This window comes from Rana temporaria, chromosome 9 (assembly GCF_905171775.1).
Source record: "Rana temporaria chromosome 9, aRanTem1.1, whole genome shotgun sequence".
NCBI classification, from domain to species: domain Eukaryota; kingdom Metazoa; phylum Chordata; class Amphibia; order Anura; family Ranidae; genus Rana; species Rana temporaria.
This window is the reverse complement of record NC_053497.1, coordinates 128,284,297-128,308,745: the sequence shown is the minus strand read 5'-3', so window position 1 is coordinate 128,308,745 and position 24,449 is coordinate 128,284,297. Positions and strand designations below refer to the sequence as shown.

General features: G+C 43.8%; 1 protein-coding gene across 5 annotated transcripts in view; it reads right to left on the bottom strand.

Moving 5' to 3' along the window:
• ABCA2 (ATP binding cassette subfamily A member 2) overlaps positions 1 to 24,449 on the bottom strand; it is a 264,957-nt gene that overhangs the window by 33,752 nt on the left and 206,756 nt on the right. For all 5 annotated transcript variants that reach the window (XM_040324468.1, XM_040324469.1, XM_040324471.1 and 2 more), the window contains 11 exons: positions 22,059 to 22,384; positions 15,430 to 15,646; positions 15,190 to 15,295; positions 13,650 to 13,761; positions 13,089 to 13,149; positions 12,832 to 13,006; positions 12,600 to 12,715; positions 8,934 to 9,081; positions 7,399 to 7,522; positions 7,122 to 7,254; positions 2,831 to 2,951 (listed from right to left, as the gene is read on the bottom strand). In XM_040324468.1, coding sequence (XP_040180402.1) covers positions 2,831 to 2,951; positions 7,122 to 7,254; positions 7,399 to 7,522; positions 8,934 to 9,081; positions 12,600 to 12,715; positions 12,832 to 13,006; positions 13,089 to 13,149; positions 13,650 to 13,761; positions 15,190 to 15,295; positions 15,430 to 15,646; positions 22,059 to 22,384 — 1,639 coding nt within the window. The remainder of the gene's footprint in view (positions 1 to 2,830; positions 2,952 to 7,121; positions 7,255 to 7,398; positions 7,523 to 8,933; positions 9,082 to 12,599; positions 12,716 to 12,831; positions 13,007 to 13,088; positions 13,150 to 13,649; positions 13,762 to 15,189; positions 15,296 to 15,429; positions 15,647 to 22,058; positions 22,385 to 24,449) is intronic.

Here is a 24,449-nt window from a genome sequence, read left to right as displayed (position 1 = left end):
TGGCGTAAAAACTGAGGTACTCCTCCTATGGGAGGGGGTTATATAGGGAGGGGCATTTCCTGTTTGAGATTGCCAGTGTCAACACCTGAAGGTACTCCATATAACCCATATAGTAATGAATATGCCGCTCTGTGTCCCGTGATGTACGATAAAGAAACGTTTGTTCGGATTCGGTAAATTCATTAATATTGCAATTCGGGAATTTGTATGAATCCGAATGTCCGAATAATGAAAAATGTGTCCGAATTTCGATTCGGAACGAAACGAAATGCACATGCCTAGTCACAAGGCAGTCGCACAACTTTGCCATCACAGCAGTGTGAACCAAGCCTTATAAGGGGATGGAGTTAAATGACTGGAGAGCACTATTCAGAGAGCACCTTCTCTGTATGAAGTGTGTGCCATACATTTAAAAACATTCAATCACATCACTGTGGGCACATTAAACTGGACTATTGATTTATGGACATTTTGAAGACACTTTTTCTGAGCATGAAAGGTAAAGTGTTTGATTGAATTTCTTGTTTGTTTTTGTTTAGTTGTTTTATGCAGTTTGGATATTGATGGCACATACTGATACCTAGTGCTCATTCATTTTAGTGAATTTTATGGTTACTATCTAAGTGCGCTCGGCACAAGATGTTTGGAAAAGCATCGGAGTATTGTAAGTGTCTATGGTGGAATATGTGGTGTGGTGATTTGAACATATCGCTGATTTGTTGAATAATGTATGTAACTAGTTTAATATATGTAAATATTTCATTTGGACCAGCTTTGTCACTAAAGCACAGAAAGTGCAGTCGATGTAAATCTGAGGGGTAGATCTGAAATGAGGGGAAGCTCTGCTGATTTTATTATCCAGTCACGTGTAAGCTAAAATGCGTTGTATTATTTTCCTTGCATGTTCCCCTCGGATCTACAGCGACTGCACTTCCAAGTCCCCTTTAGTGCAATTTCAAGTGTACTTGTAGTGCAAAGTGCATTTGCCTTTAAGTAAATGACCCCCAGAATGTTTTTCAGAGCACTAAAACCATGTTGCTATATCATACTAGATCATCACTTTTTGACTTCAGTTCCACTTTAATTTTGGTCATGATGTAAGACAAGTAGTTTATGTCAGTGGTTCTCAACCTCAGTCCTCAAGTACCCCCAATGTTTTCAGGTTTTCCTTTACTTTGCAAAGCTGCTTTAAATCAATATCAATGACATGGTATTGATAAGATCCCAAAACATGGCCCATTGGGGGTACTTGAGGACTGAGGCTGAGAACCACTGGTTTATGTGAAGCCAAATCCTCTGGAATACAGCAGAGAGCCACTGATGAAACTGCATTCTCGGTCTAATAGCAGGTGTCATGGTGCTCTCTATGTACACTGATGGAGAGAGACAGCAAGGAAAGTCATCATGAGTGGCCAGTACCTTCTGTTCTTGTGCCTTTTGCCATTACCAGAGGCAGCTCTCTAATTAGGCAGTCGCCTAAGGCCTCACACTCACAGGGGCCCCCACGACCGCCTAATTGCAGAGCCACCTCTGATGACAATGCCTCTGCGCTCCTGCCAGCAGAGCTGCTTGTGAGCTCCATGGAGAGAGAAGACGCTCGTTATGTCTTGGGGAGGAGGCTGGGCCAGCACTGTTGTCCGGGGGAGGAAAAAGGGAGGAGACTCATTCCAGCAGCCAGAGCAAAAGTAGCCACAGATCGCCCCCCCATTCCAGCTCCGGAGCCGCAGATTGCCCCATCACCGCCCACTGGAGTTCTCCACTGAGCGATCCCCACACACCCGAAGGAGGCATCCGGCATCTGGTAAGCAGAGGGAAAGAGGCGGGTCCTGCCGGGGAGGAAGCCTAGCTATGGCTGTATTGGAGCCGATGCAAGGGGGAGGTAGAAGAGAAGAGCTGAAGAGGTGTCTTGGCTGCCCCTCTCTGGGGCTGTCAATCAGGGCAGGGGATCCGGGGCTCCAGCTGCAGGGAGTGGCACAGGCACCATGCCATAACCCCTTCTGCAGCCAGCTACCACCAACATGAGAAATAGCCAGGCCCCTCATCCCTGCTCCTCCAGCATCCCTCAGCCAGTGGCCTTTATATCCACCCCTGCCCCCCCCCCCCCACTCCCTTCCTTCTGATCAGTGCCACAGTGAGGGCAGCTCAGTCCTGTGCCAACCTGTGATTGACAGCCCCTGACCCCTCCCTCCATCCTGCCCTCATCCCAGTGGTGCGTCCATAAGAGGCGCATGGGCACCACCCCCTCTCTCACCATAGATAGATTCATGCATTGCATGAATCCATCTATGGTCACGGCTGCCACCATCTATTCAAGTGCCTGGCCCCATTTTCAGGCACCGGAATTACATTGGTGGGGTATTTTTGGAAGCACCCGATTAGAGCCATAGGCGTCCAAAAAGGTGAACAGCGGGCGCCATGCTGGGTGCTCGCTGTTCACTCAATGTTGTGTTAGGAAAGAATATTCGCTTTACTAACACTGAACCACTTCTCAGCCAATCAGGTGCTCCGGTCTGTTACCTGTCACCTGGTGGGCCGGGTGCTCTGCATCTGCCTGCTGATTGACTTCTCCGCTGCTATCTCTTTCACTGACACCAGCGCCTAGCTAGAGAGCGCTGACACCAGCACTTTTAAAGCTCTTAATATATAAAATGTATACAGTTTTTATCTCTTGAATTTTTTTTCCCATTATGGGCGTGAGTGGGGCCTAAGGCCTCACAAAGCCTAGAGCCGTCTCTGGCCATCACTGCACGGCACTTTTTCCCTTTTAAAGGGTATAATATTGACAATGCTATAGCTAAACTGTCCATCTAAAAATATCACAAACGGATACCTTTGTTAGATTCTCAATCTTCAACATGTCATTATCAGCCCCTCCTCTCAAAACTCTCTGTCGTTCATTTGCCACATCTACATCATCATCTTCAATTGGTTTGTTGGAGATGGGAACACGCCTATAAAGAAGAAAGAAAAGACACAATAAGCATTGGCTTACAATAAACCACTTGCCAAGTTGCCATCCAGGACAATTATGACATTTGTCATATACATCATGATATCAAAACATGATATTTTCTGAAAACAGAGGCCCAGCCGAATAAAATGGTGGTTGTTGCAATTTTTTATGATGTACGATATTTGAGCAACCATTTATCCAATGCAAATTTTCAGGAAAATTTACACTTAAATGAATTTTAGTGCACAAAAACACAATATAATACCCTTTTTTTTGTAAAATATAAAAGAGGTTTGTTATATATTTACTCTACGCAACATGTGTAGACCTAAAATTGCACAAACTATGGTACTTAAAAGTGCAGTACTAAAAAATGGCGACAAACTACAGTACTTAAAATTGTACATGTGATGTTTTAAAACTTTTACAGGTTATCCATTTAGAGAGCGTTCTGATTCTAGAATTATTGCTCTAAGGCTTCATTTCCATGGACGTTTTTACAGCCACTTTTCTGAGCGTTTTTTGCAGCTTATAAACAGCTCTCCATGTTAGTCTATGGCCTCATGCCCACCATGACGTTTTTGAGCTGTAGATGGCTGAGCCGTTTTTAAGCTGCAAAAAAAAACCAGGACCAGTGCGTTCTGAAGCTCCAGCTTTAGAGCTGTAAAAACGACAGACGTTAAAAAACGATGTTCGCAGTGATACCTTGCATGTGTGGTGGGCTCACGGTTTACATATGCATGCCAGACCTACATGCACGCTTGCATTTTCATATAAGCACAAGGGTAGGTGAAGGCCTTTTATTTTTTATTTTATTTGAATTTGTTTTTTTGTTTTTTGTTTTTTTACACTTTTAAAACTAAATTAATTCAACGTTATTGCAATCAACACCCCTTGTGATAACTCTGGGCAGTGACAGGTACTCTTTATGGAGAGATGACTAAATCCTCTTCACTTTTGACTTCATTTGACTTCATTCGTCACAGAGGAGATGGGGGGGCTGCATATTCCTTCATCTTCTCTGTGGGCAGACAATCTGACCGCTTATAGCTGTTCTGAGCTCCCTGGCAGAACTGGAGAGCCCCAGAGCAGCAGCAATGATGGGCGGCCCTTCTGAGCCCTGTAAAATTGATTGAGCAGCTGTAAAGCCACTTTGATCACTTTTACATGAAAGCCGATTGCCAGCTGTAAAAAAACAATACCAGGATCATTGCTGCAGCTTTAGCCATGATCCGAGTATAACCATTACTCTTCCAGTATATATATATATATATAGATATATATACAGCACAGACCAAAAGTTTGGACACACCTTCTCATTCAAAGAGTTTTCTTTATTTTCATGACTATAAAAATTGTAGATTCACACTAAAGGGATCAAAACTAAATATAAAAATAAATAAAATATATATCATATTCTAGGTTCTTCAAAGTAGCCACCTTTTGCTTTGATTACTTCTTGGCACACTCTTGACATTCTCTTGGTGAGCTTCAAGAGGTAGTCACCTGGCGCAGCACCCCATCACTCTCCTTCTTGGTCAAATAGCCCTTACACAGCCTGGAGGTGTGTTTGGGGTCATTGTCCTGTTGAAAAATAAATGATGGTCCAACTAAACGCAAACCGGATGGAATAGCATGCCGCTGCAAGATGCTGTGGTAGCCATGCTGGTTCAGTATGCCTTCAATTTTGATTAAATCCCCAACAGTGTGACCAGCAAAGCACCCCCACACCATCACACCTCCTCCTCCATGCTTCACGGTGGGAACCAGGCATGTAGAGTCCATCCGTTCACCTTTTCTGCGTCGCACAAAGACACAGGGTTCGAACCAACGAACTCAAGTTTGGACTCATCAGACCAAAGCACAGATTTCCACTGGTCTAATGTCCATTCCTTGTGTTCTTTAGCCCAAACAAGTCTCTTCTGCTTGTTGCCTTTCTTTAGCAGTGGTTTACTAGCAGATATTCTACCATGAAGGCCTGATTCACACAGTCTCCTCTTAACAGTTCTAGAGATGTGTCTGCTGCAAAAGGTGGCTACTTTGAAGAACCTTTTATGAATATATGAAATATATATATAGAATATATGAAATATATTTTCTGTTGTTTCACACTGTTTTGTTATGTATAATTCCACATGTGTTAACACACTGAAGGCATCAATAGTTTTGATGCCTTCAGTGTGAATCTACAATTTTCATAGTCATGAAAATAAAGAAAACTCTTTGATTGAGAAGGTGTGTCCAAACTTTTGGTCTGTACTGTATATACAATTGTGCACCTTCATCAGGGTTAGACATTTGCAAGCTGCAAAAATCTAATACTAATCCAAATTAGTAAACATTAAAAATTGTGTTGAATATATTTCAGAATTGGACTGTGAATAACCAAAATGATACAGTATTTATTTATTTTTATCGAAAAAGGTCTGAAGATCGACATCCGATTAGCGCTCTCAGTGCCAAAGCTAAATAGAACAAGCTGAGGTTAGAAGCCGATTGGCTACCATGCACAGCTGCACCAGATTTTGCAAACTCCAGTTTTAGTAAATCTCTCCCTTTGTGTCAAGAGGGGTAGGTGCAATCTGGAATTTGGCAAAATCTGAAGCTTTACATTTACAGTACTAGATTAGGTTATAAGCAGGCTCCAAAAATGAATCTGAAGACGCATGAGGCAGGTACTTGTAACCTTCACAAGGTGGCTGTGCTTTAGCACTACTTCTATCCCCTGTTTAGACCTGTTTAAGTTAAAAATTCAAAGTGGACATAATCTGAGACTATATACAATTTTACTGTTCACTTTTGCCTTGACTAGAGTTCTGTTTTTACATTTAAAAGGACAGGTTGAGATAAGCTCACTGCATATAAAAAACAGAAATGTTGCCTTTATTGTGGTTAAAGTTGGTAGCTGGCTGCAGGCGAAAGATACTTTCTAGAGCAGTGTTTCTCAACCAGGGTTTCACGAAACATGGCGATCTACCTGTCAGTCGCAAAGCAGATGATTGGTAGATCGCATGGACACAGGCAGGATAGCGGCTGGCATACTATTGGCTGTAGCATGCTGTTTCCTGTCGTTACCTCCTCCCAAACCTGGGTGCTTCTGTGTGACATCTGGGATGGACAGGATAGGGGGAGGGACCAGCAGGGAACAGTGACCACTGGAGAAGTTATGAAAGCTGCCTATGAAGCCAGAAGAAGAAAGCCGGTACTGTAGTGTGCCCAGCATTGTGCCCAATAGTCTGTCCCATGCAATGTGCCCTGTTCCCACATAATGTGCCCTGCCCTCATGTAATATGCAATGCCCCCACATAACGTGCCCTGCTGAGCCCCTGCACCCTGCCCCACACACACACACACACAGTTTATGTCAAGTTGGACCCAAAATGGAGCATCTCTGCAGAAAAAAAAGCACTAATTTCACTTAAAGCGGGGGTTCACCTGCAAACATTTTTTTAAAAAGCCAGCAGCTACAAATACAGTAGCTGTTGACTTTTAAAAAATAACACTTACCTGTCCAGCATGTCCGCCGAAGCCGAGCGGTAGCTCGGCTCTCGGCTTCCCCCGCCCCCATCCTCTGTAAGGGAATCGGGAAGTGAAGTGCTGCGGCTTCACTGCCCGGTTCCCTACTGCGCATGCGCGAGTCGCGATTTGCAGTTCCACTGGTTCCCGTTGTGTTCTGGGAGCCGAGTGTTTCCCAGAGCACAACGGGGAGGGGGGGGGGGTTGGGTGACGCAGAGGGGCCGGACTCCCGCAGGAGTCAATACCCGGAAGTAGTGCAAATACCTGTTTTATACAGGTATTTGCACCCCCTCCCCCCTGAAAGGTGTCAAATGTGACACCGGAGGGGGGGGGGGGGTTCCGAAAAGCGGAGGATCACTTTTGGGTGAACCTCCACTTTAAATATGTATATTAATATATATTTTTTTATTTAATGCTATTTTTAAAAATAATTGTTATCAGAAACAGCTCTCTGATCACACCAATGTTCCGTGAGCTGTAGATGTGAACATTATTTCAGGAGTTTCCAGAGATCTCAAACTTTTTGCCAGAGGTTACTCGAAGGTCAAAAGGTTGAGAAACACTGTTCGAGAGGATGGTGATAACATTTTGTCTCCGATTGATGGCTTAATGCTTAGCACTTTATATCCAGTGAGGTTAGTTGGATACTTACTGTGGTTTGCGGAAAAAGTTGTACTGACACATGATGGTGATGAAGAAACCTACAAATCCTTCAATGGTCATGGCCACCAGGCCTCGGGTGACTATATCCCATTCAAACGGTGATTTCATCTTATCAAACTGACCTGATAACAATGTATAAAATGACACCTGTAAGTTCATTAGGCAGTTGGAGAAAAAGGACGCCTGGTTTACATTGGATGGAATTGTGTCCTTTTCTCAAAGTCATCCTAGAAAATGTACAGAGCTTTTTCCAGACTCCTCCTTACCTATTTTTGCATAGTACTCATTGATATATTCATTGTAGGCCATTTCCATTAGCCCATGTCCAAGGTTGTAATTGGGAAAGATAAGGAAACAGCTCTTGAGGTAACTGTTCACCAGTTTCAAGTCCTGACCAATGGAAAGAAAAAAGTGTTATAGATCATTTGATTGGTACACTAATGCTTTTTTAAATAACAGTAGGAAAACCTTGGTAACTTGAATGTGAAAACAGAAATGGAAAATAAAATGATATTTAAAGAGGTTGCCCACCTATAAACGAAGACTATGCTCTGCAGTCCCAAGTATTAGATGTTGGTTGAGGTTTAAAGCGGGAGTTCTGCTGGAAAACGTTTTTTTTTTAAAAAGTTTTTGTAACACTGATGGTACAACGAAAATTGTACTCACCAGTCTCCTGCTTGCAGCCGCTACGAAGACGATTTCCCCCAAAAGAATATTTTATAAAAATCGATGATGGACATTGCCATCTTGACTGCGGGCACTCTGAAGCCCTCCTGAAGCCCTTCCGGGATGCGGTGATTGTATCAGGCGCACGCACAGTGTGACGGCGAGCAGCGCCGTCAACACTGCGCCGTTGCTAGGACAACGGCCGGCAGCGTCCTGAAAAGGACACTCCCCGCTGTGACTAGCAGACAAGTTACTAGTCACGTGACCCGCGAGATATCGCGGGATTTTCTAACACGGCGCGTCTCCTGGGATTCTCAGGACTAACTCCCAGGAGACATAGCGCTGGTGGGGATTGAAAGCCACGCCCACTCCCGCGGGGAAAAGTGAGTGACAGCTCACTAAAGGCCCTCGTTCAAAGGTAAGGAGGCCAATTAAAAAAAAAAAAAAAAACGGATGCAGAGCGTACTGTGGAAGCTGGTTTGAAACAGAAAAAGTTGCCAATTAGGGTGAACTACCGCTTTAACACTATTATCCAAATTATATGTATACAGATAAAGTGTGGTGACCGCAAAGAACTGTGCTAATCTTCAAATTGTTGTGAAACCCTTTGGATCCTGGGTACAGGTTATAGACAAGACCTTCCAAAGTCAAGATAAAGCTCCACCCTTCCTGGTGCTAAGCCTCACCGGTCATCCAACTGTCAAGGCCCAGAGGTAGCTCCAGCATCTCAATGTTAAATACATTGGTGCTTGTGCAGACAGAGCATTATTTAAATGCAAGTAGTTGGGATCCATGTACAGCTCGTGCACAGAATTTAAGAGGACGCCTGGATTAATTCTAAGCCTTGGGCAGTCCATACATTATTATAAATTTTACTTTAATTTCAACACCAGATGGGTATGAATATCTACCCAGACCAAATATCAGTTTTGGTTGGAGCAACCCTATTAAATAACAGTTTATCTTGTGCATTTGCAAAATATAATGATCACACAGAGTGCATGTGTGCGTTTTGGGGGGGATTGAGCACCCATCCACTGTAAATGTGGTATGACTTATTTAAAAAGAGAGTGTACATGTGATTATAAGATAGATGGGCAGCTTAGCACTAACCTAATACCTCAGGTTCACTTACCTTGTCATGTTCGAATAGCTGAAGCAGGAAGGTGGCCACTGTGGCGGTGATACCAATGAAAAGATTGATTACGATGAGGAAAACGTAGGCTGTACTGGGCACCTCAAACCAGAAGGAGGCTGGGTACATGATAGGAGTGATTGACCAACTATAGGGAACAATATAACATAAGAAAAACATATTTATCACTGTTTTTAGGACATAAATGGCAACATAAAATTGAAATAATTGAAAAAAAACTTTCCAGAAGATGGGTATATATTAAGCAAGCCTCCATAAGGTTACCTATCGTCAGGGCTGTTTTTATTATAATGCCACTAATGGCTCAGTGTCTAGGGCAGCAGGGTTAAAGGTGACAGAACCTAGGGCCAGATTCACGTAGAATTGCGGCGGCGTAAAGTATCGTAGATACGTTACACCGCCGCAAGTTTTCATCGCAAGTGCCTGATTCACAGCGCACTTGCAATGAAAACCTACGCTGGCAGCCTCCGGTGCAAGGAGGGCCAATTTAAATGGGCGTGTGCCATTTAAATTAGGCGCGCTCCCGCGCCGTACCTACTGCGCATGCTCCGTTTCTTAACTCCCGCCGTGCTTTGCGCGCCGTGACGTAATTTTTTCGAACGGCGGCGCGTAGCGTAATTCCGTATTCCCGGACGGCTTACGCAAACGACTTTATTTTTTAAATTTCGACGCGGGAACGACGGCCATACTTTACACAGCAATACGCTTGCTGTGTAAAGTTAGGGCACCAAAAAAAAAGTGTAACTATGCGACGGGAAACTAGACTACCGACGATGTAGCGAACGCGAAAATCCGTCGTGGATCGCCGTAACTCCTAATTTGCATACCCGACGCTGGTTTACGACGCAAAATCCCCCCAGCGGTGGCCGCGGTACTGCATCTTAAGATCCGACAATGTAAAACAATTACACCTGTCGGATCTTATAGCTATCTATGCGTAACTGATTCTATGAATCAGTCGCATAGATAGAACAACAGATACGACGGCGTATCAGGAGATACGCCGTCGTATCTGCTTTGTGAATCTGGCCCCTAGCCTTGAAATTTACTATCTGCTATAAGTTTATTCATCTTGGATTCCTCTTCTGGTCACCTACAGGCATTTAAGGCTAAATTTGTAAGAAAACTATAAGAGAACTTAGCCGCAAGGGATGTCAAGAGGAGTCCAAAGACTCGCTAACACATAAACATTAAAGCGGTAGTAAATTTAAAGGAGTTGTAAAGGAAAAAAATGTTTGCCTAAAATTAATGTCTGCAAGGTAGACAGACAGAATAGTGTAATGATTCTGTTAAAAATACCTATACCTATTAAATTCCTTCATCTATATCACCTCCGGCATTCTAGTTTCTGTTCTCTCATTCACTTCCTGGTTTGCATCGCTCGTTCATGTAAGAACTACATTTCCCAGTATGCATTGCGGCACACCCAATAATTCACACCTCCTTGAAGTCTCTAACACGTAGAGAGCGTCCTACCGCACAGATGTAGTTCCCAGGAGGGGGCGAGCACGTTACTGACCACCGCAGTAAAGCCTCCCTTCACGGTGGAGAGTAACAATCAGACAAGCAAGAAGTGAACAGAACAGAGAAGAAATAGAGCAACGTCTGAGCAAAAACGAACAATGAGGAAGTGAAAAGAGGAATGTCTGCAGGTAAAGGATGCTTATTATGAAAACATTTTTTTTCCTTTACAACCCCTTTAAAGCGGGGTTCCCATCAAATTTTTAAATTTTTAAACATATCTGCTTTCATCTCTCGTTGCAAATGTCAATATAGTTTGTTTTGCTTACTATTTAAAAAAGTCCTGCTGTTCCGCTGAGTTATTCAAAAGGAACACTTTATGTTGTTGCCTGCAGAACCTTCTCATTTTGCTTGTGGGCATTGTGAAGCCCACAAGCAATTACTTCCGGGAATACTGGGGATGACTAGCTGAAAGGGCCGCCCGTCCCGCCCCATTCTCATGCGTCCGCAATAGACCTGCAGCGCCGCACCGTCAAACACTTGGGTTGTCATCAAAACGAGCGGCGGCGAAAGTGCACGCCGTTGTGATGGCAACCAATAAACATCAACAAGCCGAGAGACACAGGGGAAGCGAAGCGCACGGCATCCTGGGAGCCAAGGGAGCTGACGTCAGGATCCAAGGTGAATAGGAAGGCAGATTTCGTGGGACCGCATAGCAACAGGCATTTTGACGCGAGTAAAACATTTTTTTTTTCTTTTTCAGGTCTAAGCTACAATATAAAGCAAAGTTATATTTTTGATGGAAACTCCACTTTAAGTAAAAAAAATTAAAACTGGACCCCTTGCAGATTAATGCATACTAGCACATTATGTCAGACTTATTTTTAAATGGAGCCCTCCAGTGGCATGTAGTCACTGCCCCTGGTGCTTCCATCTTCACCCGGTCTTCCTTCTACACTCTCTGGCCTTTTGAATGTCTGGACCACAATGACATCCCTCCCACACATGTGCTCGGGAGTCACGATCGCACCACAGCACTCTGAGGCCCCGTACACACGTCCGAGGAACTCGACGTGCCAAACACATCGAGTTCCTCGTCGAGTTCAGTGTGGAAGCCGCCGAGATCTCGGCGGGCCGACTTTCCTCATTGAGCAACGAGGAAATAGAGAACATGTTCTCTTTTCGGCCCGACGAGTTCCTCGTCGGCTTCCTTGCTGAAAAGTGTACACACGACCGAGTTTCTCGGCAGAATCCAGCTCCGACCGAGTTTCTGGCTGAATTCTGCCGAGAAACTCGGTCGTGTGTACGGGGCCTCAGAGCATACAAAGAATGCGCCAGTAAAGTCACTGTTAACAGCAGCTGTGAATATCTCCTAAACAGCAGATTTAAGAGATATTCACAGTACCTAAAAGGTAAGCCTTCTTAGGCCCCGTACACACGAGAGGATCCATCCGCTGGAATTGATCCACGGACCGGCTCCAGCGGATAGATCCCCTGTCGTGTACAATCCAGCGGATCTGTTTCCGCGGATTTTTATCCCCTGGGATGGATTTCCAGCGGATAAAAATTTTAAGACATACTTTAAAATCTATCCGCTTGAATCCATCCCAACGGATTGATCCACTGGTCTGTACAGACTCACCGGATCAATCCGTCCGAATGAATCCCCCGCATGCGTCGTAATGATTCGACGCATGCGTGGAATTCCTTATATGACAGCGTCGTGCACGTCGCCGCGTCATCATCGCGGTGACGGCGCGACACGTCATCGCCATGGGATTTCGGCGCGGATTTCGATCCGATGGTGAGTACACTCCATCGGATCAAAAAATCCGGTGGACCGTATCCGCGGATAAATCCTCTCGTGTGTACTAGGCCTTATAAGCTTACCTGTAGGTACAAGTGAAAAAAAATAGTTCACTACGGCTTTAAATAATGTTTCCTTTCTTTTGTTTGGGTAGTCTGGTATCTCTGCATATAAAGCACACCCCATACTGCGATTCTAGCAATGCTTTTGCCACAATAATTATGGCACAAAGGGGAGCTTGTACAAAAGGGCATCATTTAAGTGGTTCTATGCTCTGCTCATACAGTCTCTTTGAAAACTACATTGCCTTATGTCCTATATTAAAATACCTGACTTAAGCGAACCTCTGCAATTAAGGAGATTCAGCTCTGACTTACCCATACAGAAGGAAAAGGGAGAGGACGGCCGGGAAGTTAGTTGGAGACGTGTAAGCAGGGAGGTCGAACACAAAGAGAATAATGATGCAGCAAGTCGCCGGGACCAGGTAATTGAGCTGAAACAACAAGAAAGATCATAGCTAGAAACCATATATCATGGAGTCGTCCCAACATCATATCTCACCAACTGGTGATAAACGTCTCACACAGTCCCTAAAATAAGTTTGCTCACCATGTCCCAGACATAGTTGGCCAACCAGTAAATAACGGGATTGCAGCCGCTGACGAATTGGAGGTGCTTGGCCTTGGTTGATTTCTCTGCAACAAGGAACACCACAAAACTTGCCGGAACAAAGGACATTGCAACGATTATGAATATGGCAATCACCACATCAGTACCTTGCAACCTGAAGAAAGACAGTATTGAGGTCAAAAGGCTGAGGGATGGAAACAAGATTAGTGTAATACATATGGTACAGCAGTACGTACAGGTAGTCCAAAGACAGGCTGGCACTGGTCTTGTTCATTGGGTGGTTTGTGACTGTTATACCTGAAAAGAAGACAATAATTAAACTGGACCTGCTATCAGCTGACTTTGGATCATAGGAGAGTAAAAGTAATTGCATGCCTGTGACCCAAGAGAGATACCTCTCTTTTAAAGTGAACAGAATTATTATTTTTTAATAAAGTGGTGAGGTTTTTTTTTAGATTCACTCTCTCTAATGCTTATGATGACCACTGTCACCAGGACTGAAAGTGAGGGAAATTTCACCATTTTGAGTGGCCATCACACCAGGAATTGAAGGGAAATATTCCAATGGTAGACTTGTTGAGGTTACAACTTTATGGATGGGATTTTCTTCACTTTGAAAAGATTTCCTCTTGCTTCCTGGACAGGAACGGAAGGAAAATCTCTCCATTGGGATACAGACAACAAAAAAACCTTACAGGGGTTTTATCTATTACATATATATAAAAAACAACAACAACAAAAATCTTTGAGCTTTAGAAATGCTTTAAGCTTGAAAGCATTATGACACCGCTTCTCACCATAAGCAGCTGGATTTCCACGGGAAGCAGGTAAATTTGCTCTCAAGATGGCATTATTCAGTGCATTGAGGTATGTGGGCATACTGTGATACCCTTTGTTGTTATAAAATGCCTGAAAAAGAATAACATGATCAGAACTGATACATCAGACATACTGAGAGGAATTGATACACTAACCATATACACTGTAATCACTCTTATGCTGCGTACACATACTCGGAATTTCCGACAACAAATGTTCGATGGGAGATTGTTGTCGTAAATTCCGTCTGTGTGTAGGCTCCATCTGACATTTGCTGTCGGAATTTCCGACAACAAAAATTTGAGAGCTGGTTCTCAAATTTTCCGACAACAAAATCCGTTCTTGTAAATTCCGAGTGTGTGTAGACAATTCCGATGCACAAAATTCCACTCATTCTCTGAATCAAGTATGAGACGGAAGCGCTCGGTCTGGTAAAACTAGCGTTGGTAATGAAGATGGCACATTAGTCACGCTGCAAAATTTTTTATCTTTTAATGCAGCGCATTCTCTTATTCTTTATAATGCTAGAATAATGAAGTTGTTTTGCTGCTGATATTCACACAGAGTTCTGACAAACTGATTTCTCCGAGAGATCGGGAACAGCAGCAGATGACATAAAAGCGTGAATCGTCTCTCACCAAACTTCTTCTAACCCAAGATTAGCAGAAGGAGCCCAAAGGGTGGCGCGCTTGGTATCGAACTCCCCTTTAATAGTGCCGCCGTACGTGACCGCGCTCTTGGCGATCGGAATTTCCGACAATATTTGTGCAACCGTGTGTATGCAAGACAAGTTTGAGCCAACGTGCGTTGGAAAAAAATCCACGGTTTTGTTGTCGGAATGTCCGGTCGTGTGTGCGCGGCATTAGAGTCTGTAGCTCTAACCTGACATTTAAAGCGGAATCCACCTAAAACCGATATTTATGACTTTGAATATTGTTTCAATGTGTAAATAAACTTATATCACATGACTGCCTTTATACTGATGATGGGAAACCGTATGGCCTATAACTTTACAAGTACTTTTGGTAGGGACATGAAGTGAGGGAAATCTCCCCTAATGGAGACACAGACCGAAAACAAAGCCAGACAGAAATTCAGAAATTTTGACTAAAGTTCTGTTTAAAGCAACCGCCAATTGCAATCTATAGATGTTTATATATGTTCTTTTATAGAATCAGGAGTGTGCAGCGGTGTGCGCTCCCAGTCTTAAGACCACACTGTAACTGACAGCTGCTAAAGATGGGAAACAAATCAGCATGGTTTCAAATCATGTGATTAACATAAAAATGAACCATTACAAACAGCTAGTTAAAAAAATAAATCAAAAAGTTGTTTTTATTTCTTTACAACCAACTGTAAAAATGCCCTAAATTAAACATTTGCATATCCATCATTGTATAATAATATTATTATCATTATAAATAATAATTAACATATACTGCTAAATTTGTTCTGGGCATCTAGGCATAATGACAACTGATCATGAGGGTTAAGTTGAAGTAAGTTGGCTACACTGACCTGGGCTGTATGTCTGACAGCAATCTTCCGCAACATGGGTGGAGCCTTCGCCTCAAAGGATGCCGGGATGGCTTTTTGCACATTTCCTAATGTTAGTGCCCCATACCTAGGTTTAAAACATGGTTCTTTTAGTAAGCGACTGGGAAAAGTGCTGGATCCTCACTTACGCTGAAGTGTTGTCTTCAACTGATATTCCAGTATCCCAGCCTGATAACACAGTCGACTTGCCATGTGACTCACCTGTGTAGCCTGAAGCGGTCGGACGTATATAGCAGATATTCACTCACATTCCGTCCAGTGATGTCCACCATGATGTCTCCAGTCACCACCTTCATTTGGGAAGGGTGGCCTCCAACCCCACTGGGGCAGGAGAAGCCCGTCCCCTGCATGGAACATGTGCAGCGGACTGGTTCATGGATGCGACGAGGAAGAGAAGGGGTGGTGGTGATGGCTTCCACTGAAAGAGAAAACATTTTTTTTTCTCAGACTTTAACATTTCACCAACTTTACCGGAAAAAAAAAACAACACACAACAAATCCCATCACCCCCTCCCCCTTAACCTCTTGGGGACTCTACTGTGACCACTGTAACATCTCTGATGTTTCCCTGTACAGAACGAGCGCAGCTGAGCCTTCTACAAGCAGCTGCGCTCCGTTCTGCAAGACATCTGCGTCACTTCCGGTGCGCGGACGTTTGCGCTCCAGCGTGGAACGCGGAAGTGCGACTCTGCCTCCTTCCTCGATTTCCCCGCGAATTCGGGGCTATTTAAACTCCTTAGAGATGGCGGTAGGGTGTTCGGTTATTTTGTCGGATCCCTGCCGCCAGTCAAGGAACACTACCTCCCAGCACCGAGCCCTGGAACCACTGCTGTACTCCTCTCCAGCCAATATCCATACCTCAGATCTCTACCTCTCTAATCCACATGCTGCATGCCTGTTTGTTACTACACCCAGCCTCAGCTTGACAGGAGAACCATTGCTTCCTGGATTCTTGGACCCTTTTACCTAGCAACTACATACATCCCCTGGTGAACAACTACTACCAGCTGAACCGCAAGTATCTTGAATTACAATAGTTCCCTGCATTATAACCAGATATCTGTTGTTCTCAAGCTGTTGGGATTATACTAATGAATGCTGATCCTTTTGGGCTATATTCTAACCACAAACTGAGGGATTGTTTTCTATAGATAAAAATACTCCATAATATTGTGAATTAACAATATGACTGCCAGAGTTTAAATACTTGCTGCATTCAGACTTTTCTCAAATTACACTGTGTAGCAAAGTTAATACAATCTCCATACTTCAGCTGCTGCTGGGATAGCTCATATACTTTTATACTCACATGAGGTTGTGATGATTTAACCCCTAAACTTTCTGATACATATGAGAGTGCATTGGTGGTTTACCCTGAGAAACCTCTTTCTGCTGAGTTCCAATCATACCTGTTATTAATAAATTCTCAGGAGTGTTACATAATAACCGAACCTAATAAAACCATACAAGATAGGAACCATGGATCCAGCAGACCTTGCTAACCACCTAGTTGGACTTTCACAAAGAGTGGATAACCTCACTACTACTATGAATGAATTACGTTTTGAAAATGAAGCATTACGCAACCAAAACCTTGCATTACCCCGAGAGAGACCTGAACCTAAGGTCTGCCCCCCAGAACCCTTTTCAGGGGACCGGAAAATTTTTCGCCAATTCATTAGTGCTTGCCGTCTCATGTTTGATTTACGCCCCCGCACCTACCATTCAGACAGGGTTCGTATCCTTACACTTATATCCTACCTAAGAGGAGAACCTAGAATCTGGGCTGATGCATATGTGGAAGAACATGGTGATTTATTGGGGGCTTTCAATACATTTTTGGATGAGATGTCACTTTTATATGAAGATCCAAACAAACAACTTACTGCAGAGAACTTTATCAGGAGCCTCAAACAGGGGAAAAGACCCGTAGAGGATTTTATTTCGGAATTCAAGTGTTGGAGTAGAGAAACACAATGGACAGATATTGCTCTTCGTAATCAATTCAGATTAGGACTATCCGAATCTATGAAGGATGAGATAGCTCGTGTAGAGCTTCCTCCGTCCCTTGAGGACCTCATGCATTTATCCCTTACCATTGACCGACGTCTCCGTGAAAGGAAGGCTGAACGCTTCAACACTTATCTTCCCCCACAATTCAGAAGATCTAAATCTCCCCCAAAAGAGGTTCCAATGGAACTTGGAGCTGTCAGGGCTCCTTTATCATTTGCTGAGAAACAACGCCGCAGAGCTCATAACCTCTGCCTCTACTGTTCCGCTCCAGACCACATGGTCTCCACTTGCCCACTCCTCAAGAAGAATTCCGAAGGTAACTTTTTAAACATAAGTAAGACTAATCCAACAGGAAATACTACTAATCGTTTTGTTTATGTCACTCTTACCTTACAGTGGGATCAAGAAAGACTTAGGATTGATGCAATGGTGGATACCGGCGCTTGCGGAAATTTCATTGATTTAGGAATTGTAAAGTCTAATAAAATTCCTTGCATGGTTAAACAAAATCCTCTTTCTGTCACTTTTATTGACGGTTCAAGTTCCATTTCGGGCCCTATTTCCTCTCAAACCTCACCCCTACTGGTCACTTGTGGCAATGACCATACAGAGACTCTTGTCTTTGATGTCATTCCATCTCCATTGTTTCCAATAGTCCTAGGATTACCTTGGTTAATACTCCATCAGCCAACTTTCCTTTGGACTAACCTCTCACTTAATCTAAATTCTACATATTGCCAGGAGAATTGCTACCCTATTCTTTCGGTTCTGTCCACAACAGTTGACTCAATAGATCTCCCTAACTATCTACAAGATTTCTCAGATGTTTTTAGTAAAACCAAGGCAGAGATTCTTCCACCCCATCGTATTTACGACTGTCCTATAGATCTCATTCCTGATACACCTGTACCAACTGCACGTATTTATCCTCTATCCCAACCAGAACTTGTACACCTGAAGGATTACCTTGATGAAAACTTAAAAAGGGGTTTTATCAGACCATCCACATCTCCTGCAAGTGCAGCTATGTTTTTTGTTAAAAATAAAGATGGTTCACTACGTCCGATCATTGACTACCGTCGTCTCAATAGCATCACTATTAAGAATCGCTACCCTCTTCCTCTCATTCCAGAACTCATCGAACGTCTTCAAACTTCAAAAGTTTTCACAAAACTAGACCTTAGGGGTGCCTATAACCTGATCAGGATTCGTCCAGGTGATGAGTGGAAGACCGCTTTCAAGACTAGATACGGTCTCTTTGAATACACTGTAATGCCATTCGGTCTGTGTAACGCACCCGCCACTTTTCAGTGGTTCATAAATGACATTTTTCGAGATCTGCTTGACATCTGTGTTGTGATATACTTGGATGACATCCTGATTTACTCTGATACACTTGAGGAACACACTAAACATGTCCGTTGGGTTTTGGCCAGGCTCAGAACGCATTCTTTATATGCCAAACTAGAAAAATGCGTTTTCAGTCAGTCAAGTATTTCCTTCCTTGGATACCATATTACTCCTCAGGGCATCCAGATGGAACCCTCTAAAGTAGAATGTATCCTCTCCTGGCCAACTCCCAACTCTAGGAAGGCCCTTCAACGTTTTCTCGGTTTCTCAAACTACTATCGCAAATTCATCAAAGATTTTTCAGCAATTGTCAAACCATTGAGTGCCCTTACTAGCACGAAGATACCTTTTACGTGGTCAAAGGAAGCCCAGATTTCTTTTGACACTCTTAAACAATGCTACACTTCAGCTCCCATCTTACAATTACCCAACCCACAATACTACTTCACTGTGGAAGTAGACGCCTCTCATTATGCTCTTGGAGCTATACTTTCTCAACGTCCAAGTCTATCTGAACCTCTACACCCAGTAGCTTTTTTTTCAAGGACCTTGTCTTCAGCAGAGAAGAATTACCCCATTGGTGAAAAAGAACTTCTTGCAATTAAAGATGCACTACAAAATTGGAGGCACCTATTGGAGGGTAGTAAACACCCAATTACCATCCTTACAGACCACCGTAATTTACAGCATTTGAAAACATGTAAGACACTCTCTGCCCGTCAAGTTAGGTGGAGTTTATTCTTTGACAGGTTTAATTTTTTCATATCTTATAGGCCTGGTTCACAGAACATCAAGGCTGACTCTTTGTCCCGCATGCATGAAAACCAGAACACTGAGATTCCTCCTCTATCTATAATTCCTTCAGACCGTTTCATTGGAATCTCTTCGTCTTTTAGACAGTTAATCTCACAGTCACTCTCCAAAGATCTCTCTTGTCTACCAAAAAATCTTACCAGACTGCCAGATGGAGTGTATACTTTCAATAATAAGGTTTTCGTTCCTCCTAAATTACAAATTACACTTCTCAAACATCTTCATGATTCACCATTAGCCGGCCATCCCGGAATCAATAAAACCATCCATCTTGTTAAGAGAGACTACTGGTGGCCTAATATGACTAAAACAATCCACACTTATGTTAATTCATGTGAGATTTGTGCTCGTAACAAGCATTCTAGGAGACCCCCTTCTGGTCTACTCACTTCTATTCCAGTACCCAACAGACCGTGGGAAGTTGTGTCGATGGACTTCATTGTTGAACTCCCTAAGTCAAACGGTGCTAACACTATCATGGTTACAGTAGACCTTTTGACCAAAATGGCACACTTCACTCCTTTAAAGAAGTTACCAACTTCCCATGAAACTGCAAAAGCTTTCATTTCCAATGTTCTTAAATTACATGGACTACCCTCTCAAATCATATCTGATCGTGGAACTCAGTTTATTTCTAAATTTTGGAAGGCTTTATGTAATACTCTGAAAATTGACCACCGCATGTCCACTGCATACCACCCACAAACAAATGGACAAACTGAACGAATTAACCAAATCCTTGAACAATACTTACGATGTTACTGTACACATCTACAAGATGATTGGTTTCAATTACTACCCCTTGCTGAATTCTCTTATAACAATTCTGCCAGTTCTTCTTCTCGATTTACACCATTTTTTGTTAATTATGGTTTCCACCCCAACAGTCTCCCAACCAATCACCCCCCAAACAGTGTTCCAGCAGTTAATCAATATCTCACGACTTTAAAGAACACACTAGACATCTTACGGTCTAACTTAAAATTTGCCCAACAAAGACAAAAGCGATACTACGACTCTCACAGATCGACACCACCTGAATATAAGGTTGGCGACTTGGTTTGGCTTTCCACGCGAAATCTTCACCTTAAAGTACCTTCAAAAAAATTAGGCACTCAATTCGTTGGACCATTCCAAATATCCCATTTGATCAATCCGAACGCTGTAAAATTACTTCTACCCCCAGATTGGAAGATACATTCCTCATTTCACGTTTCCCTCATTAAACCTTTTATTTCTAACCCATTTCCTAACAGACAGCCAAACCCTCCTCCTCCTGTCGAGGTACATGGTGAGATTGAATACGAGGTTGAAAAGATCCTGGATTCGAGGAAACATGGTTCCACCCTTCAATACCTGATACATTGGAAAGGTTATGATCAACTTAATGACTCTTGGGAGAATTCTTCAAACATACATGCTCCTCGCCTGATTAGACAATTTCATCTTAGGTATCCTAATCGCCCCTCTCTTTCTAGGAGCACTGCTGGTGCCCCCTTGAGGAGGGGAGTATGTAACATCTCTGATGTTTCCCTGTACAGAACGAGCGCAGCTGAGCCTTCTACAAGCAGCTGCGCTCCGTTCTGCAAGACATCTGCGTCACTTCCGGTGCGCGGACGTTTGCGCTCCAGCGTGGAACGCGGAAGTGCGACTCTGCCTCCTTCCTCGATTTCCCCGCGAATTCGGGGCTATTTAAACTCCTTAGAGATGGCGGTAGGGTGTTCGGTTATTTTGTCGGATCCCTGCCGCCAGTCAAGGAACACTACCTCCCAGCACCGAGCCCTGGAACCACTGCTGTACTCCTCTCCAGCCAATATCCATACCTCAGATCTCTACCTCTCTAATCCACATGCTGCATGCCTGTTTGTTACTACACCCAGCCTCAGCTTGACAGGAGAACCATTGCTTCCTGGATTCTTGGACCCTTTTACCTAGCAACTACATACATCCCCTGGTGAACAACTACTACCAGCTGAACCGCAAGTATCTTGAATTACAATAGTTCCCTGCATTATAACCAGATATCTGTTGTTCTCAAGCTGTTGGGATTATACTAATGAATGCTGATCCTTTTGGGCTATATTCTAACCACAAACTGAGGGATTGTTTTCTATAGATAAAAATACTCCATAATATTGTGAATTAACAATATGACTGCCAGAGTTTAAATACTTGCTGCATTCAGACTTTTCTCAAATTACACTGTGTAGCAAAGTTAATACAATCTCCATACTTCAGCTGCTGCTGGGATAGCTCATATACTTTTATACTCACATGAGGTTGTGATGATTTAACCCCTAAACTTTCTGATACATATGAGAGTGCATTGGTGGTTTACCCTGAGAAACCTCTTTCTGCTGAGTTCCAATCATACCTGTTATTAATAAATTCTCAGGAGTGTTACAACCACCATGAGAGGTTTTATATACTGTATTTAAAATTCTAGAGAATGTAAGAGAACACCCAAAGCACTCAGGTGGACAAGAATGGAGTTGGGAATTATGGCAGTGAGACCTCACTGTTGAAGTCGAGGTAGAGAGTAAACATTCTAGAAGTGTAACTAGGCTAATGAATAGTATAACTGGGTCAATAGCATTCATGGCAATATATAACTGCAAACCAGAAAGCTGTATCTCTTGTGCTGGACCTCTTACCTGGCACAGAGGGTGGTGAGTAGGTGGTGGCATTCCACAGGTGGGCTGAATCATCATCCATCGGGTAGTCAGATGGGGCTGGTGAAGGAGGTGGTGGCACAAAATTAGAAAGTGGAAGCCCTTGCGTAAAAGAATCCACACACATGGCGTCAAAGTACTGTGCTGCCAGCATTTTGGACTCATTGCTGTTCATATTGAGCGACTGCACAAGCTGGTCCAGGGTGCTGTTAAAGGCTGTCTTCAGGACACAGGTGGCGCCAATACCAGAGGGCAGGTAGAAGGTGTTTACCAGCATCTGTGGACTGCCATCAGGGGACAGCTTCAGTCTAGAAGGGCAGTAGACAATTAGGAAGGAAGCAAAGGGCAACCAACAGTCAAGAACTTTGTTCTGCCAAGAAAATAGTATATGGTTTTTAAATCTGCTGAAACCGTTAAGCACATCCCATTAAGGCCAGCCATAGACGGTTCAAATCTTGGCCAGTTCACCAGGAGTTGGCCATGATTTGAACCAGTGTGGGCAGGCTAAATGTGCCGAGTTGATCGATCGATCAACTTCAGTACAACCAGCCAGCCAGCCAACCAGCCAGCCGGATTCACTTATGATTATCACTAATGGCTGCTAGCAAACAGTGTCTCGGCAGGAGGGATTCTCCCGTCAGCAATGTCTATGTTGATGGGGAAATTGTGCGAACCACGGGTCGCCTTCAGCTGGAGGACAATACATGTTAGAGTGTACTGTATGATTGAGGCAAAGCACAAAACCAGTTTGGCTCAACACATATATTTTTTTAAGACAACTTGCAGCTTAGGTTAATAAGGTGATCATTAACAAAAATATGATCAATCCAGAAACAAAACCAGCAAACCTTGGACTTTATGCAAGACTGGCTGTCCTGACTGCACTGCTGTATACCTAATTTGAGGTGACCACTTTTACCTATCCCAGACACCTGCAAAAAGACCTCCTCGGGTGGTAATGCAATCATTGTTATGAAAGAGAAGCTCCGTATATTTGCCCGATGACCAGGAGCCCTAACCTTTATTAACACTATCTGAGATTCCTGCTGGTAGGGTTAAGATGAACAATTTTGGGGTCATCACAGTTGACCCTGAACCCACATATCACATGGAGCTAAAACGGACTATGCCAGGTAGCCTTAAGGGAAACTCCAGCAACACATACCATTTCTTCACTACTCCATCTGAACCTCCAAGAGCAAAATAAATATCTGGAACTTCTGACTGATCTCCAAGCCAAACATGACATTCCACGGCAAGCTTTTTTCAGCTACCTACAGATCAGGCACTACGCTCAAACAATCGCCCCTCGGCTCCTCTTCTCAAAACCGACCCCATTTGAGCGAATCATCCTCGAGGGCACTGCCCGAAGGGGTCTCATATCAGACATTTACCAAATCCTCAATGAATACCCCGCACAAACCAAAGGTAAACATACATATATGCTCCGATGGGAGAGGGAGCTGGGGGAGGTGCTCTCGGAGGACGAGTGGAGGGCAGTCTGGAGGCAGGCGGCCAAGAGTTCGATCTGCACCCTTTATAAGGAAAATATGTATAAAGTGCTGTTCTTCTGGTACCTGACCCCGGACGTCCTCCACAGGATTTACCCCTCCACTTCTGACCGATGCTGGCGCTGCAGCCAAGCCAAGGGCACACTGTTCCACATCTACTGGACGTGCCCCCTGATTGTCCCATTCTGGACTCAAACGCAAGAGCTTCTATCTCGCCTCCTGGAGGCGCCCATACCCCTCTCCCCGAAGCTGTTCTTGCTGGGCCTATCCCAACCTCGCATAGCTAAGCCCTACAAGAAACTGCTGAGACACATAACCACAGCTGCGAGGTGCTTGATAGCGCTTCATTGGAAGAAACCAATCCCCCCATCACAAGAAGCCCTCTATGCTAGGGTCAAAGATGTAGAACTCATGGAAAAAATGACGGCTAGGATCCAGGATAGGTTGGATGCCCATGATCTGGTCTGGGAGAGGTGGCACGTGGTGGAGGACCCGCCGTGAGTCGACAATAGGCCGCCAAGGTACACTGCTCACCCTGACAATCTTGCCTGCCCCCCCCCCCTATCTCCCCTGTCCCATCCCCTCTCCCTTTTCCTTCTCGCCTCCCCCCCCCCGCCCTGTCCCCCCCTCCTAACCCCATTCCCTCCTTACATCCACCCCCCCTCTTTCCCTTTCTCTTCTCTTTCTTTACTCCTTCTTTTAGACCTCCAATTGTGTTACATGTCACTGATAGCAGAAATAGATATGGAGCCACTGTGTAAGCCCAGCTAGCTGGAATTTTGTACCTCCTTTCATCTTTTGCACTTGAACTGCTGCTATATTCTGTACTGACATTTTATGAAAATAAACAAAAATTATTATT